Genomic DNA, 18,281 nt, shown 5'->3' on the forward strand with positions numbered 1-18,281 from the left:
TAACACAAAGCAATGTTGGTATCAGCCCCTAACAGTTAGAAGAAAATTGAAACTTTTATAGAAAGTGTTCTGGTTACTAGTTTCAGAATTTACACATCCTAGGAAAAAAAGAACAAAAGAAAGTGCGGAAAGGTTAATGGTGTGCGCAAGTGTTACGATCCGGTTTAAACCCAGAAGAGCAAAGAAAACTAAGTCTCCGTGTACAAAACGGAAAGAACTTTCAAAATGTACCCAAAAATGTGATTAAAACCAAATGAGGTTAGATGTTGGTGCCAAAAAATTGATATATTTTATTTAATAGTAAAAGAGGCAAAGCAAAAGAAAAACAGAGGGAAGGAAGGAAGGAAGGAAGGAAGGAAGGAAGGAGAAGGAAGGAAGGAAGGAAGGAAGGAAGGAAGGAGAAGGAAGGAAGGAAGAAAGAAAGAAAAAAGAAAAAAAAAAGAAAAAGAAAGAAAGAAAAAATGAAAGAAGTGTGCATGGAGGGTGGGGGACAGGGAGACATGACAGGGGTTAGGTGGAAGCATATCACCCTTCCAAGGGTCTCAAAGATGTCTCGTTGCTCCCCTCCATCTGGTCTGCTGGTGGTGAGGGTCCCCCGTTGCCGTCGCCATGCCACCACACAGTGCCAGATGCTGAAGAGTATAGAATCCAGTGGATTAATATACACTTTGGGAAGGTGGGAATGCCCATGTGTCTCTCCTGTAGGGGGCCAGTTTGACACTGTACCTTGCAACACTGTGGATCTGTTGCATCATCTCTGATGTAGGGTCTGGGGACCCCTTTCGGGGGTCTTTGATGGGCCATGACAGCCCCCTTCTGCTGTCCTTCACATGGATGCGGCCTTTTCCCTGGGTAAGGGCCCCTCAGCCGAGCTGGTCTGCACAGCGGAGGATGGGCAGTCACTGCGCCTCTGACCAGAGACTTTTCCAACACCCAAAGACTCTCTCCCCCCATCCTTTGGTGCAGGGGGTCTGTGAGAGCCTGGCAGCTGATAGCCCTGGGGCTGTGGTCTCCACCCTGAAGGTGCTAAGCTTGTGCTTTGTGAATGTCCCCAGCCCTGAGTTGTTACTTCATCTTATCTTCATCAGCGAGAGGTGTAGGGCCTCTCAGAGCCCCATCCAGGGTGCGGTAGTCTTCTCTGCAGCTTTCGTCATACAGTTTTAAAAGTCCTTCATGAAAATGTTTAAGTCATAAACATAATATTTCAGTCAGTCTCTGACAACAAGGTGAGGTAAGATCAGAACAGCATTTATTATATATGATTTGAAGCCTTTTTTTCCTGTGGAGCAAGTGACATTGTTGTGTTTAAAAGCAGAAACAGCTAAATGGTCTTTTCATGAGTCAAATTTCTGAACACACAAATTCAAGGTCCACCATCAGAATTGTTATCAAAATTGCCCCTTTGGATGCAGACTTTGAGTGTAGTTGGATGCTGGGATTAGCCAGGAGCATATCAGCAATGCTTGCCGAGCACATGTTTAAAGTCCTGAGAATGTTCTTGCTATCCCTATGGGTTCCATTTTGTAAAAGCTCTAGGTAGCCTCTTACATGGAAAGCCATGATGAAATTAGAAGAGCAATTGCTTCAAAAGCACTGGTTTCTCCACTTAGACTTTCTTTTGTGTGAATGATACTCTTCTGCTTCAAAAAGGAAGCACTTTGATAGCTTCAGAGTATGCAATCATCTCTTCACAGATGAAGTCTCAGTGCAATGTAGCGCCTGAGTTGTAATCTGCCCAGCATTTGACCTGAGGTACTGGGTAATTCAATCTCTCTCATTCACTCTCTTCTGCTGAGACTATGTGGCTTACAGCAGAATTTGAATGAGTGTTGTGGACACTTAAGGCTGAAATAACCATATGCAATTGCTCTGCACCTAGCGCATATTCTGACTGAAAACACTACTGAACAAACAAGCCGAAGCAGTACCTGGAAGTTTTAATTTTACAAAGTCAGAGTCCAGACACAGCTCTACAAATTGTAAGAAACTTCACTGTATTCCATTGTGTTATAAAGTCAAATACGCAAATCCTTCTTTTTGAACTGTCCTTATATTTAGAAGATTGAATACCCAGTCACCTTTGCGTATTTATTTAGTAGTCCATGATTTTATCGTTTCTTGCTCCTCACAGTCCAGCAATAGTAGAAGAAATTTTGGGTTTCTTCTAAGTAGGTTTCCTCTGGGTGTATTGAGACCTGCATTTTGACTGTATATCTAGCATATTTCTTTGAAACTTTCTGGTGGTGGGAGACTACAGTTTTGGATGGAATAAATCTGAGTGTACCTGAATAATGTTGATTTTGATAGTAAATGTCTCTGAAAGAGCCTGGTCATGGGAGGATGTTCTAAAATGGCTCAATTATTTAGTCTCTCCCAGCAGCCTGCCCCAAAGACAGACCTCTGTGATTGTGACTGATTGTCTTCAGCTGCTTCTTAAGTTCGGGGATTTATACTTTGGCAAAAGCTCCTTCACAATGCTAAGCTGCAATATGGCAAGAAGTTGCTTATGCTCTGTTTAATTATCTGCAACACCAGTGTTGCAGTGTGGATCCTGCAACACGCATATATCAAACCAGGAGTCCCGTGGAAAGGAAATATATACGGACAGACAGATTCTTGATAGCTGTTTCAGAGAGATGTTTATTTCTCCAGCCGCATGGCCGGGGCTCAGCGGAGGAACTGTTCCAGTCACGAGACCAAGGGTCCTTCTGCCCGCGCAGGGAACACAAACCAACCAATGGGAACGAGGCTGAGCAGGGGCAGGGAAACCCCGTGTCTGTGCCCTCAGGGCCCCTCTCCCAGGGCTACACGGCAGGGGAGGGACCCCAACACCTCACCCGTTTTATTTTAATAAAAGGAGAATGAAAACAACTGGATAAACATAACAAGAACAGTTTCAAAACAAAACAAGCCACCTTCCTGAGTCTTTAAATGTCCAATCAGATTCTGTGGAACATCTTAGGGCTGACAGAAGGGAGACAGAACTCTCTGAGCATGCTTTGTGGGGAAACTGAGGCAGGAGAGGGTTTAACTTCTTCCCTTCCCCTTTTCATCCACCACTCGGCATTGGAAAGGGATTTTTGGGGAAACAATTGGCAAAAGCATGGTTTTGTGAGGGAAACCATGGATGAAAAAACGGATTGGGAATACACTGGGGGTAATAGGACATAGGGTAAAAGGGAAAGGTGGGATTAGGAAAGGGAGACTGTAGGGGGGGCTTACAATAGAGATATTGTCTAACATGACTACGATTTTTTGCATATATACTGCCTTTTACAGGAACACCATCAGGCCCAGTGACCTGCGATGCTTGTAACCCTTTTCTACCTCGTATAATTTTGAATTCCACGACTTCTCCATCTCCCAAGCTTGGGATGCATTTTTCAGGGTTATTCTTTTTAATAGCAGTTCTATGCACGAATATGTCTTGCTGGTTGTCACACCTTGTTATAAAACCATAATTTTGCTTAACATTATACCATTTTACTATCCCTAAGGTCTTAGGTACTATGATCTTTTCCTTTTTCTGAGTGGCTGCTGTTTTCTGTCTCGCTGCGTCTTTGCTCTCTCTTTCGGTCGCTCCCGTGTTGGAATTGTCGGGGCTGCTGGTGCCTGCGCGCTCTTCCCGGGGTCGCGTTCGGGGCTGCGCGGGCCGGGCCGGGCCGCGCCGCTCAGTTCTCCGTGCGTCGCCTCCTCTGGTCGCAGCTTCGCTGCCGCTGCCGGGCGCTGCACCCACGTCTCGGCTGGGCCCCCGAGCGACGACCCCCCCCGCGCCCTGCTCCAGCGCGCGTCTCGGCTGGGCGTGGCTCCGTTCCACCGCCGCTGCCGCCAGCCGCCGCCTGTGCGCCGCCCCTCTCGGCCGGGCGTTCACGGGGCTCGCTCCACCACGCGCTGTGCTGGGCCGTGCGGGCACCGCCGGGTCCCGCCGCTCCCGCCGCGCCTCGCTCCGCCACCGACACTGCGGCTCGCGTGGCTCCGCCCGCGCGCGGGAACTGCCTCGCTGCTGCTCGCAGAGCGCTCGGTGCACGTGGCCTGGGCCGCACGGTCCCTGCGCCAGGCTTCCCTTCGCCAGGACACAGCTGACATTGCTCAACAGTCTCGGTAACTAAATAATATTCACGAAAATATTCTTCCATCGGCATATATTTTGACTCCAGTATTAACTGTGTCCAAACGGTTTTCCAAAAGCCCTTGGTAAGAATTAAATCCCAAGAAACATAGAAAAAGTTCTTAAACAACCATGCCAGGAAGTGTTTCAGTTCTTTTTGAGCTTGAATCAAGCTAAAATTTACAAATCGTTGTTCAAGAATCATTTTAAGTTTAAGATAAATGTCCATATGCGGCTCTGAGAGCCAAGAGTCTTCCCACCGTTCCTCCATAGTTTAGATATGGAATAGCAAAGCAAAACCAAGAAGAGGAATCCAAAGTTTCCAGGGTTTACTCACACAAATCAGTCGCTTAGGGATCGGGGATCGTTCTGCTCACAAATCTCCACCATTTGTTGCAGTGGGGATCCTGCAACACGCATATATCAAACCAGGAGTCCCGTGGAAAGGAAATATATACGGACAGACAGATTCTTGCTAGCTGTTTCAGAGAGATGTTTATTTCTCCAGCCGCATGGCCGGAGCTCTGCCCAGGAACTGTTCCAGTCACGAGACCAAGGGTCCTTCTGCCCGCGCAGGGAACACAAACCAACCAATGGGAACGAGGCTGAGCAGGGGCAGGGAAGCCCCGTGTCTGTGCCCTCAGGGCCCCTCTCCCAGGGCTACACAGCAGGGGAGGGACCCCAACACACCAGGACCAAGACTTGACAGAAACCATTTGGAAGGGATTGTGCTGCAGAAATGAAGTACTTGCATTCAGATTTTCTTCCCTAATACAGAGAGTATCAAGGTTACTTTAGGAATTAGTAGATTTGTAGATTGTGATCCATGTCTCAAATAACATGGGAAATAAGTTCTTCTATTTTCTCATATTTTATGAAGTATCCTAGTGTAAACCTATATAAATGAGTCCCCCGTGAGTATAAGAAAGTAACTACCATGTCTAGTTCAAATGTAATGAAAACCCTAATTTAGGTGAATACCATTCTTAAAGAATATTTAACTAATTAGATGGACTTGTAGCAAAATATTCTGTAGATCTGTAGGGAATAATTTTACTGCATACTTACTATCCTGGTTTTTTTCTCCCTCCAAAGATATCACTTCAATTTTTCAAAATTATTCAGCTTGAGGTCAAAAAACACTGGTTTTACAGAGAAGACACCACTACTGAAGGTTTCCTCAGAGGAAAATGGGTGAGTTACTTTCATTTTTCTCAAAATATTTTTTTCCTAAGCTCTTTTCTATTTAATTGCATGTGGTCCTTTCTTATATCCTAACGCCAAACCTGCTGGGAAATAAAGTGAATAGCAGGGGCTATAAGCAGAGAATTACTCTGGAGGACCTTGGTAGCAGAGAAGGGCCTGAAAAAAGGGAAGGGAAGGATGTAAGGCCTGAGGTCAGGGTGATTAGAGAGCCCAAAGCTTAGACAGCTGCAGGTTGTGTGCTCTTATTTCCTCCACGTGTTGTTACACAAAGCACACTGAAAGACAAAGCAGAACTATAGGGAAGGTCCTGATAATGGAGCTTACACACCAAATCCTGAAGTACATCTGCCTGCTGTATTAGAGAACTGGTTCTCTCAGGTGCACCTAAATGTCATGGGGTCTTTGTTCTTGCTCCCCAGTCTACCCAGCTGTGTCACCAAGGGGAACTCAGTCTGTACTGAATAAATCTCTTTCTATGAAATTTTCCATAAAAATCTCTCAGAGTGAACCTAAGGTTCTGTAAAGTCAGTTGTATCTACTACCTGTTGAAGTAAAACACTGTTTTATTATGTTTACTGAAAATGTGTGACAGGTTGCAGTGTATGGCCCTTCATAATCCAGATTTTACCACAGATGATGATTCATGGGACAACAGCTCTGCAGAATTTGAGCAAAGGTTTCAACTGGAAAGTGAAATGACAAGTTTTCCCAGATCTGCTTCTTCTGAGAAATATGAAATCTTGGACAACCTTCATGTCAAGTTCAGTTTATCAAAGATGAGGTTTGAATTCAAACATTTTTTTTTTTCTTTTTCAAATTCCTGCACGTATTTGTTTCTATGCATAGATGTCTAGAAAATGTTTTATTTGTGTAACTTAATAAAATAAGACTCTGTATTTAGACTGTATCTTGCCACTGATAGTGTGAAATTGATTACATAATGACCAAGAGCCCCTGGTTCTAACAAGAATCAATCATAGCACCTATTCTAAATTTGTAAATAAATACCTTCTATATTGCTTTTAACATTTCTTTGAAACCATTTTTTAAAAGCCCCGTGGTTGATTCCACAGCATTTTTTTCTTCAGTGTTTTCTTGCTTCACTTGAATTAAAATGTGTGTAAAAGTTCTTCTGTAGTCATCACAGTAGCTTTTCACATATACACAAAGCAAAATATAACTGAGAATTTTTCTATCTTGGACAACATTAATATATTTCACTCTTTACCCCAAAGCAGTCTTTTACATCATTTAGGCATGGGGGAAATTGAATCTGTTAATATATTAAAAGATAGCAATATGATAAGAGCTTAACTTCAAATTTTCTCAGGATATTTTTGCTTGGGATTTAACTAGCAAAACCTTTAATCTTGGATACTAATTCCCTCTGCCCCTTCCAGAGGTTCAATACTTTCTCTAGTTTGGTTTGGTGTCTGCAGATAGCTTTGCAGGGTTTTCACGGAGCCCAGCACTGCAGGTCCACACCTCCTTGTGGATCTACAGTGTCTTTCCAGAGGGATGTCAGTGCATCTTTTCCCAATCTGTATACTGTCTTAGCTCATCACTTCACAATTGTTTTCCTCTCATTGTGCATATGGTATTGTGCTCTCCCACTCTGCTGCTGAATAAATGGAGCAGGAGAATTCCAATGACTGCAATTAGTGCAATGTGAGCATATGCAAAGAAGTTTGGCAGGTGTCTTTCTTCACATTTGTGGTAGATTTCCCTGGTATTTGATGTAACAAAGGTGTCTATTGGGAGTGTGAAATCCATTGTTTCCAGTACAGCATAGGTTTATAATCTGGGGAGGAGCACGTTTTTCTGGCAGAACTTCCCTTGAGATAAATTTTGAGTGCTATAGTGCAGGTTGTGCATATGGGATCAGCTCCTTCGCTGTTGTAAATCAGCATAACTCTGCTGAGACAGCAAATGAAGCTAAACTGCCTGACACCACATGCAGATCAGACTAAAAATCATTTGCCTTAGAAGAAGGGGTAAAATCCTTTCTAGCTTTATACTCCATGCATTTCCAACTGAAGTCAAATAAGATTGTGCTGGAGGCATATATCAGCACAGGATTTGGCACAGGGCTTGTACTTGCATTGCTGTGCCAGATTAGCACTGTAGGAAGACACAGATTGCAAACCATGGGTGAATCAAAAGCTGATCATGTCGCAAATGTAAGCTGTTAAAAGTGCTGCTTCCCTAATATGAAATTCCAATGAAAACAAACAGATGGGAGGAAAAGACCCTTCTAAATTCTACATTTATTAAAACCATTTGTATAACCTTGTTTTAATCACATCCAGCTCCTTTGGATGAGTTTCTGTTATTTACAACAAGTGGTTATTAATTTATAAATGCTTAATTTATGGTTTTTTTTAAACTTTACTTGTGTCTTAACATCAAGGGTTTTTTTAAATAATAAATTTAATTATTATTATTATAAATTGTAGGTCCAAAGTGCAAACAAAAAATATAAGGTATGTTAAAATTAAACTAGTCTGGATTAGGATTTATTAATTCATAACATAATAAATTCTCAAAATTCCAGAATGAAACTGTAGTGTAGAGATGGGCAGAATAGACAGGCAGGATAGAGGATGTATGACTAAGATGGCACTAAGTGTTTTCCATAAATCACAGAATACCAAAAGAAACTTTTAGTGATGAAGTGCTGATAATGGCTTTTGTCATCATTCCTTTCTTTTCATGCCTTTATTACCTTCTTCCTCTCTTTACCACCTTGCTTTTCAGTAGAGTAGGGCTACTTGGAATTTCTAGAAGAAGCCACCTAACTGTCTTCCTTCTCCTCTTCCTCTGCCTTCTCTATATTTCCATGTTGTGCAAAGTTTGGGTAAAGTTGTTGCCACTTGTATTTAATAGAGGACTGTAGCCCCTTTGTACCAGTTTCTCTGTGACAACACATTTTTATTAGCTGCTGGTTTTTATCAGCTTCTGTTTGGAAAATTCTAAAGAGAGGGGAAACTTCAGAAAAGAATGTTTTTGAAAAACGGATCTCCAGTCATTTATGTTGCTTTCTGTCAATGAATTGATTTAGGAACTTATTTCCACTGTGATTAAAAATTATTTATGACATTCTTCAGACTATTCTGCTTTAATATTTTGTCCTATAGCATCTGTCAATGCAGCTTTTTTATTGCACTCTTCCTTTTTCAACTAATTATCTTGGTAACTTGAAATGTTTTCCTTCTTGCTTGTCATCAGGTTTAAGTCAAGCCTTGCATTTGTCATTCTGTCAGAAAAGCAATGTTTGAATGTTTACTTTTGAAAAAAATTGAATGAGAATATTGATGCTTTCAAAATGAAAATATGTAATGAGGTCAAATCAACAGAAAGGGTTCTGTAAATTAAGACATCAGTATAAAATATTGATGGGCAGTCAGAAAATTTTTAGTTGAGTTGTCTTTTGAGTAAGATTAAAAAATAGTAAAAATGCTAAATCTTAAGATTTCTTTCTCAAGACCATGCATTTTCAACATCCACATTTTAATTTGGAGTTATCCTTGCCTAACCTACTCAGTAGTAAGCTTGGAAAATTCAGAATATTTTATGACATCTAATTTCCAGAACAGGGCATTCCTTCAATAGGCATGGGTGTGCTATGGAAAAAATACTTAGTTTTGTTAGTAGATTTATGCTTATGAAGTATATTTGGTTTTAAAAGATACTGTTAAACCCAGAAGATTCTTAAAGCTTGTTCTTGTCTTCAAACTGCTTTTTCTAATACTTTTCAGGGTGTGAATTATAAATCCATATTACCACAGGCCTAGGCCCTAGGGTATATCACCGTGTCCCACAGCCGTAGAGGAGGAGGAGGAGAGAAGATCCAACAGGCAGGAATTGTGCAGCAAGATTGATTTATTTAATTATTTTACAAACTCTTTTATAGACTTTTTTCTTCATGGTCTAATTGGACAAAGGATCAGCCACCCCTTGGGGTGACTGGCTAAAATCCTAAAACATCCATTGTCAAAATATTTTCCTACTGTACTCTAAACAAGACTTTTCAAGGCTGCAGGTGTTTGGTTGTTTACATAACTCTGCTACCTCTTCTGTGAGAGAGAAAAGTCTCTCACGGGCTTAGAAAATAGCAAGAGAATCCTTGCTAGCAGCATTTTTGTATCCACAAGTCCAGGTTTGAGGAAGTCACTCATGACACCATCTGTCTTTGCAACACGCTGTAGTTTCAGCGCAGCCATGCCACCTCCTTGTGATGGCAATGCTCCTTTGCCTCTCTGGAAGAGACAAGAATGAGCTAAGGGGGATCTGGGTCTGTCAGAGGCCAGCAGCAGCAGTGGACAAGTGGTTCCAGGATCCAGCTCATTCTGCAGCCTTCCCTTAGATTTTCCAAGGGGCAAATTCTCCTTCTTGTGCATTGAGATCCATCTCGCAGCAGACCTGGTGCAGGAGCCCTTACAGTCACCAAGGCTTCCCAAGCCCCTGCTGACCTTGCTTTGTGGTGTCTGTACCCTGATGTGGTATATTATCACCCATAAATGCTTAACATAATGTTTCTAAAATGTCAGAGCTGTTAAGAGACTAGAAAATGCTGTTTTAAAACTAGCCAGATAGTAAATACATCTTTCTTTGTGTTTCAGATGCTGTCTAAAATTCCTGAAAGTTTCAGGCCTTTTTATCTTTGTAGTTGTCTGCTCTGTAAGTATTGAATTTGTAGTCTTCCCCTGTCCCCATTTCCTTAGAAATAGTTCAAATGAGCAATGATCTTTTCTCTTAGCTCACAGAAAATGTCTCGAGGCAAAAAATGACAATACTGTGCAGGGCTTCATGCCTAATGAGACTCCTATTTGGTGCACTAGTCGCCCCTCAGGACAATGTGGTTGAGTAAGCAGTTGAGTTGGTAATTTAAAATGCTAAAGGCAGCTTAACCCCAAACTTGTAGGTCCCTTATGGATGCCTGTTGCATTTAGGATGCATCTTTTGATCCTGACACCTGAGGAATGCTCATTGGGGAACATTCTGGAGGATGCCCCAGCAATGGCAGCGCTTCACAATGTCAAAGGCAGAAGGTGATGGGGAGGTTGGCATCTCCTTGGAGTGGCCAAAGTGCTGCCCTCCCTTAACAAAATCTTCAAAATCAGCAAAATCTTAGACTGAAAGTGCAGAGAAAAATTTCAAAAAGTTGGAGTTTATTCTTTTAGCAGCTGTGAGGAACTCCTTTTTGGGTAGCAGGGCTTCTGTGGCAGGAAGAAAATAGATGACACTCTGCATTTCCTCAGGTGTGGGTGTTGCTTTCCAGACAGATCCTGAGGATTACAACTTCAGTCCTAAGATTCATTTTGAAAAAATGCATAAAATATGTGACTTTGGCTGTAAATTAACAGAAGGAATATTACTTACCGTTGTTAAGTATCCCAGAGATGCTTTTCAACTGTGGTGGAAATATACCTGAAAATACTGAAAATACTGAAACAATCTCACAATTGAATGCAATTTGAAATTGATTTTGCAATTTTAAAGTATTTGAGATAAGTTTAGCAGGTCTTTTTCAGTTTCTCTGTTACTAATAAATGCTTATTTTTTATCCTCACCCTAGATTTTATTTGGCATTTATCCAGATCAAGGTATGCCCTGGCAGATGTTGGCTGTATCACCTCTGGAAAGCTTCTGTATCCTTCTTTCATTATAAAAAAACCTGTTCTGAAGTTTAATTGATAAAGTAGTTGAAAGGGGGGGTGTCTTCTGTCTTATACCCTGAGAGGACTGGGTGTCCTCAGAGCCTTGGCTGCATTTAGACTTGTCCTTTGACACAGGCCCAGCTGTGCTCGCTCTCCAAGTTGTACTGAATGGCACCTGTCTGGGGCCCAGAAACTGTTTAGAAGAACAAGGAATAGAACAACCCCAAATAAAAAGTATTCATCATACGTGAATACAGATCTGAATGTGAAAAGTCTTTGAGGGAATGAACATTCAGTTAGTAAACAAACAAAAACTTTTGCAATTGTATTACATCTCTTGTTCCCACTATATTTCTCATTTAATCAGTCTGGTCTGAAATCTGCTTGACTCTTATTTCACTAGTGTTAGGATTCACCTATAGAAGTATTTCACAAGGTCCTGCAAGGTGCCTTGTTTTGAAAAGGTGCAGTAGGTTTTCATTTTTGAAATGTTGTGTTCTTCTATATAACTGATCAGTTCCATAGCTTTGAACAGGGAGAGTCCACTTAAAATAGATTTAATTATTAACATTCTCACTGTCACCAATAGTGACACTATATAATGCACTAATTAGTAGGGTAAATGAGGAAGAAAATGTTAGTGCTTTAGGGCAATTTATAATTAAAAGTTGAGATTGCTTTTTGAAGGGAAGCAAATGGACTTTTAGTAGGACCAATAAAAACTTCAACTGCAAACTCCCATCAATATCTTGTTCACATCAGTGTTTTTTGTCCTCCTTGAAACTGTTGTTGAAAGCTCCTATGGTGGTGTGGTGGTAAAGAGCACCAGGGCTGTCACAGCCTCATCTGCCAAGGAGGATGAATTGGAAGTGAGTCTTTAAGTTCAAGTTTTAGTCAACTGTCATAGCATAAATTGAGGATTTCATCTCTTTCCAGATTTGGGTTGGAACCATAGCTGTTGCATTGTACACATTAACTCTGCAACCAATTATTCCCTTTGTTTGTTTCAGGGAACTGCAGTTGGGGCTGGGATTTGAGTACAAACAGGTGTTCCTGTATTTCACATTTTACCTATCATGTCAGGATGCTTTGAGACAAATAGCTGTCAGACAGTCAGAATGCAACATTTCATTTCTTACTTGACAAACCCAAAGCTAATGCTTTTTAGTTTGTTTAATGTGTGTTGAAAATTGGATTTCCATCTGCTGTCTGATGTCACTGAGCTGGGGAAAAGTGAGAGGCAAGCAGTCCAGCAAAGCCATGTTTCTTTTCCAAGGTGATGTAGTAATTCAAGCAGAAGTGTCAAGGAGAAAGTTTGCATTTCTAAAAGAGTTTTGGAAAAGGCACCAGCAATCCTGACTGTCCTCTTACTGTTGCTGTCAGTCTCCATTTGCCCAGCAGTAAGTTCATGTGATTATCTTCCACTTTGTTTCATAGTGAAGAAAGTATTCCACTTCTTGGCTAGACGTAGGTAATGTTAACCATTCAGACAGCAGTGTTGAAGATGCAATTTATGCTGGCTGACAGACTGCAGTGCTCCCATTGGACACTACCTGCTACTCTCTGAATGATGGTAAGGGTTTAATGGTAGGTTTGCAGGTGTGCTGCAGTAGTCCTTGTCACAAAGCCCTTGGAGGTTGTCATATGAGACTTTGGGTAGAAAATAAGTATCTTAGCTCATATGATGCCAAATTATGCAAATGAACACACTTTACCTCTTGCTTATGCTTCAAAAGCTATTAAGAAGTGTTGAATATGTACTAACCACTATATATTTTTTTATTTTTTTGAACTCCTTCCTCTCAGTTCTATTTCTTTCCAGAATTGCCCAAGCACATTGATGTCTTATGAATGTGTGCTTATGCATACAGTATATCTCCATACACTAGAAAAGTCAAAAACAAAGTGTGAAATATTTAAAAAAACAAATTAAGTGATTATTTTTGGACTTCATGTCCTTTGTCATCCTGGTGTCATCTAGATATTTTTGTTTTTTCTGCCATGCCCATGAGATCTCAGGTTTGCTCGGAGGCAGGACTCTCCTTCTCTGGTGCTGGGAGAGACCTTCATCAGCTGGTGTGGGGGTGACCTGCTTTTCAGATGAGATCTCTGTGTTTCTGTACCTTTATTTTTTGTTTGGTTTTACTCTAGCTGTTTGACTTCCTGTTATCTTCTCTGTTGTTAGCTCACTTGTATCTCCCATTGCTTTGGCCATCCCCATGGTACAAACCTGGCATGTAGCACTGAGGTGTGCTGGCTGCAGATTCTGGAAACACATCTTGCCTCCTGTGAATTAACAGAAGCTTTCTGAGTCTGTAATTTTGCGTGTGGCTGTTTGTTTTTTTTTTTTTTTTTTTTTTTTTTAAATACTGATTTCCCTATAGGCACCAGACATAAATTCAGTGATTTTAGTATAGTTTTTCAAAATATTGGTAACGTGTCTTTGTCAACACTTGGGATTTATTGGTTTTTAAATTCTAACACTCAGTTCTATAATACCAGAAACAAGTAAGTTTATACTGAAGCTTGACTAGAGGAGCCTGTCTGCCGGAAGCAAGATTCAATATTCCTAATGATGTAAAATGTGTGAAGCATTTTCAGATCTTTTCTTCAAAGGCTGTATGTTAAGGGTAGAGCATTAGTAGTAATTAAGATGATAGAGGAAGAGATACAGAGCCTGAATAAATTCCAGAATTTCTTTGTTTAATTACATGTACCTATTCTAAGACATGGACATTCTTATTTTCTCTTAGCTCTTTGGCCATTCAGACCTTCAGGAAATGTCTCTCCATTAACTGGGTGATCAAAGAGTGAATGAGAAATATTCTTGTTCTTCTCCACAACTGACATACATTTTCAGACTTGAAAAATCTTCTGAAGTGCTAAATATACTTCATGTTCATTCATTTGTTTCTAATAACTACTGCCCTGATCTAAGCAAATTTTAAACTTTTGTCCAGCAATGGGGAACAGACAACTGGAGCAGAACTAGACATTAGCTTTTTGACTTGAATTAGTCTTTGTGAAGTTAAAAAGTAATGGGAATTCATGGATGCTTTTAAGGAATTATGCAATCAAACTGTATGCTATTTCACTGTCATTTAAAGAAGCGTCTGTCTCTGATACAGTGCCTTCTTTCTTTCACTGTACCTCATGCAATTTTTGCTATTTCTACATTTCTCAATAGTAGAAATATTTTCTTTTTACAAAAGAAAAGTTAAATCTTCAGCCCATTTCTGTGCAGTAGATCTCACACCTACCTTACCTTGCTGAACTCTAAGTTTCCATCTTTACTCTGTCCCTGACAGCTGCTTCAGTAACAACAACCTTTGTTTCCCTCTCAACATCTGTACTTGTGCCCATCCATAGTACAGGTGAGGGAAGATTAGATCAGTGTGGGCAAAGAAGTTTAGTTTTCCTTTTTTGGATTGATTATCAGAAATTACCTGGGGAGTGGGCTGTGAATTCTTCCTGAGTCTGGCCAAGGATCTTGCATTTTTGTAAATATTTCGGTCCTGATCTGATTGTCTGATTGTTTAAGCCTTTGACATCTCCCCAGTAAAACTTTTGGAGCAAGGGATGACATTTGGAAAATTAAATATTTGCACAGCACCCAGTGTGAAGAGTTTCTTACTCACTTGCTCTTTATATTCTAAATAAAACTCAATAAAAATACATAACCTGAAGTCACACATGAATGGGTACCTGCTTACTCTAAATCAGACAAAACCAGAGATATCAAATTGACTAGACAGGGGCCATTTTTATGGATGTACCTCCATCCTCTCCATGACAGATTTCGTCACTTCCAGTCCAGGATTAAGGTCTCAAATTCAGAAAGCAGAAGATGTATCTCAATAGTAAAAATATGTTGAATTTTATATCATAGGCTAGATTTCTCATTTCTTTGGATTCAGTGGAACTACTTAGAACAAATGGATGAGGAGTCTCTAGAACAAGCAGACATAGACCCCCTTATTATCAAATTCCTTGCTAAAGTTGTATGAGTTTGAATGATTTCTGCATGAATTTGCATTATTGGTGCAACTGGTAATCATGGAGCAAGGAAAGGTCACTAGAAAAACTTGCAATCATGCCATGACCATTAGTGACATGGAAAACAACATTTCCCACTCCCTGAACAAGAGGTATATGTAGATAGAAAGACTGTGAGGCAAGAATACAGTCAGATTTTAACAGAATTTTCAGCTTCCTTGAAGGTTCTTCTCCAGGGAGCATAAATTAATGTAATGAATTACAAAACCTCTCTAATGCCTTTAATTCTTTTCCCCCTTTGAATATTTTTTTATTTTATAACTCTAGTTCTCTACTGCCAGACTCTCCTCCATAATTTTTCCTTGCAGAAAGCATTTAAAAATCATTTCTGCTTTCAATGTTGTTGGAAATGTACTAAGCATTTAGGCCTGCAAGCTATATTCAGGCTGTTAAATAGATGGATGAAGACCAGGACCATGTGCAGAGGCAGCCAAGAAGCAGAATCTCGAGGCACAATTGATAAAATGCTGTAGAAATGAGTTTGTTACAGAAATTCTCAAACTGATGGAGCAGACAGAAAGGATGGATCCACTGTAGACGATAATGGAACTTGATTACTGCCACTCAAAAAAGGGGGAAAATAAAAAGGTTATAGATGCAGAAACCAATAGGGACAGAGAAGTGTGTGGTTGAACTTGTTATATTGTGAAGGGATGATGTAGAAACAACCTCATCAGCTACAAACAGAGATAGGAAATAAAAAAAGAAAAGCAAAAATTCTAATGCAGCAATAACACCAGTTAAGGACAACATGCAAAAATGGATGCTAAGACTCAGGGAAAATGCCTTCTTTAAAATGTTAATATCCTGTAGAAACTGTCAGCATTTTTGGAGAGCAAATGGGACGGGGAGCCCAGGCAGACATTCCAGGAGCCTTTTTGTTATTTTATTCTGTTATCAGTCTAATGTACAGAGTTGAGACCCAAGAGATGGTACAAAGTTCATGTCGTCACAGGGAGCCAAAGATTTCCCTGTTACAGAGCATTCTTAAAGGCTTTTTAGCCAATAGCATGCTTCTAAAGTTTACACACAACTCTTCTAACCAATCTTCAATAGTGCACATACATCTGTTGCACACAATGCTTGCTTGTTATGCCTTATATAATAATGCATAATATTCCATTATTAAGCTTAAACGTATCTATCTTGCTCAGCATATTTTCTACAACTTCAACACCTATCTCAGCTAAACCTAAAAACTCTAACCATTGTTTTAATGTCCTTGCTTGCTATATAACTGTATCTTCTATCTTCAAATTTTTGCAGCCAAAGCTGATTCCTAAATTCTTTTGCTTTATTTCTGAAACCTGCTTTTTTCTCACCCCTAAGAGCCTTTCCACCTTTTGTGTTTCCCACAAGAAAGTAGCATAAGTTACCTGGTCATAAATCAGGATGAATAGTGTGTAACTACCTCAGAAACTTGGTGAAAAATAATCCATAGACATAGCATCCTCAAGGTCCATTTTACAGTATACAGAATAGGATATACAAATAGATGTTAAAGAAAGCATAAAGTCAGCCATCTGTGTGCAAATACAACAGAGAATCTCTGTCAAACACGACTTTTTGGCTGCCTCTGTACATATTGAAATAATTGCATGATGGAGGGTAGAGCAGGACTCAGTATTGCGGGGAGTGGCTCAGCTACTCCTGAGTTGGTCATCCTAGGCTCTCTTTATAGTTAATAGAGAGAATGGATGTTCCTCATGAGCAATTCTTCTCATCTTCATGTAGTGGTCCAAAATGAAGCAATGAATTCCATCTTAAAAGCACTGTCTTAAAAGCACTGTTTTTAAGGAAGCAACTGTCAGATGCAGATGTCCAAAGTACAGAAGCATAAACTGTGGTGAATGAATACCAGTTTAAATGTTTAGCCACTGCATCCCATTCCATCATGTTTTCTACATAAGCCACATAAAAATAAAGTAACATGAGGTGACTCTCACACACTCTTCAAAACCTCTAGGAGCAGCTCTTCAGAAAACCAGGATCAAGAAACACAGCTCTTGGTTCAGCTGTGAGCAGCAGACCTGCTCTTGTGCCAGATGTAAATACAGACAGCCACAGTGTAATGCTTCACAAAGTAAACACAAACCCAAATCCCTTGACGGGCTAATTCACAGCAGTAATGTAATTTCAAGAATAGAACTACATCAAAATGAAGCAGTTTAGCTGAAGTGAAATAAAACTATCAGCTCTGGCTGTAAATCTCATCAGGGAGATTTTTATGCTTTAAAGGGGCACACTGGAGGACACATTACAAAAAAAAAAAGTTCTGAAAAGGAAAAGCATGATTAAATTGCAGAATAAAAGGGAATATTAGAAGTAAAAAGATAGTTTTCCCAAAAGTTCATACCTGAATGATTAAAATTTAGGGGAAATCACATTCTGGCAATATAAGGAAAACATAAAACCAAAGTAAGTCTGAACAAAAATATTATGAAGAGCAGCTTGATAAAAAAAAAAAAATCATATTTTTTCATATAGGCATGTCTGAAGTTTTTGTCTGGTTTATTTTGATTCCACCTTTCATAAAGGCTGCGATCTGCTGCAGTCTAACAATGGAATTATGGCAGAGTCCCTAAATATTGTTTGGAAAAAGATAACTGATGGGATTTGAGAGCCTCAGTGCAGACTGGTGAATGATGTTCTGTTGCACTTGCAATCAAAGGAGAACCATTTTTTTTTTTCCTATGGCTCTTTATGATGGTTTTATAAGTGCACAGAATGGAATGGAAAAAGTATCCTTATCTGTAGAGGAAAAGAAGAAAGCCACTCTTCTTGAAAACAAGGTTTAATTTTTAGATATCATTTCTAGTGTCATCTAGATAATTACAGGATTTATTTTAAATGTGCTGCTTAAAAGGAAGCTGCCATAATTATATTCACTTGAAGCTTTTCAAGACATAAGTGTCTACATTCCTAGTGAAAAACAGACTGTCCAAAGTTGTCCCAAACCATTGGGTTAATGACTTCAGGTCAGCAGACCTTTTAGAAGGTTTAATTAATATCTCTAGTTAAAGATATAGATATAGTTCCTGTTGAGACTCCTATTATTTATCAGTTAGTGACACAGAAAAACTGTGTTGCCAAATCACATTTAAAACTTTCAGAAACAGAAGAGAACTGTTGTCATTTCTGTTTATGTTTGTGTAAATATGTCATTTCTGTTTGTGTTTGTGTAAATTCCCCTAACTGGACTTGTCTCCTGATTTGCTACATGTGAGATTATCTTTTTATCCTTTCCTATG

At 39.9% G+C, this 18,281-nt stretch overlaps 1 protein-coding gene across 11 annotated transcripts in view; it reads left to right on the forward strand.

The window, feature by feature from the left end:
• Positions 1 to 18,281, forward strand: part of OCA2 (OCA2 melanosomal transmembrane protein) — a 192,121-nt gene that overhangs the window by 46,246 nt on the left and 127,594 nt on the right. For all 11 annotated transcript variants that reach the window (XM_032100281.1, XM_032100285.1, XM_032100282.1 and 8 more), the window contains 4 exons: positions 5,204 to 5,302; positions 5,907 to 6,095; positions 9,937 to 9,994; positions 10,893 to 10,965. In XM_032100281.1, coding sequence (XP_031956172.1) covers positions 5,204 to 5,302; positions 5,907 to 6,095; positions 9,937 to 9,994; positions 10,893 to 10,965 — 419 coding nt within the window. The remainder of the gene's footprint in view (positions 1 to 5,203; positions 5,303 to 5,906; positions 6,096 to 9,936; positions 9,995 to 10,892; positions 10,966 to 18,281) is intronic.

Source organism: Corvus moneduloides, chromosome 2, assembly GCF_009650955.1.
Source record: "Corvus moneduloides isolate bCorMon1 chromosome 2, bCorMon1.pri, whole genome shotgun sequence".
Lineage (NCBI taxonomy): Eukaryota > Metazoa > Chordata > Aves > Passeriformes > Corvidae > Corvus > Corvus moneduloides.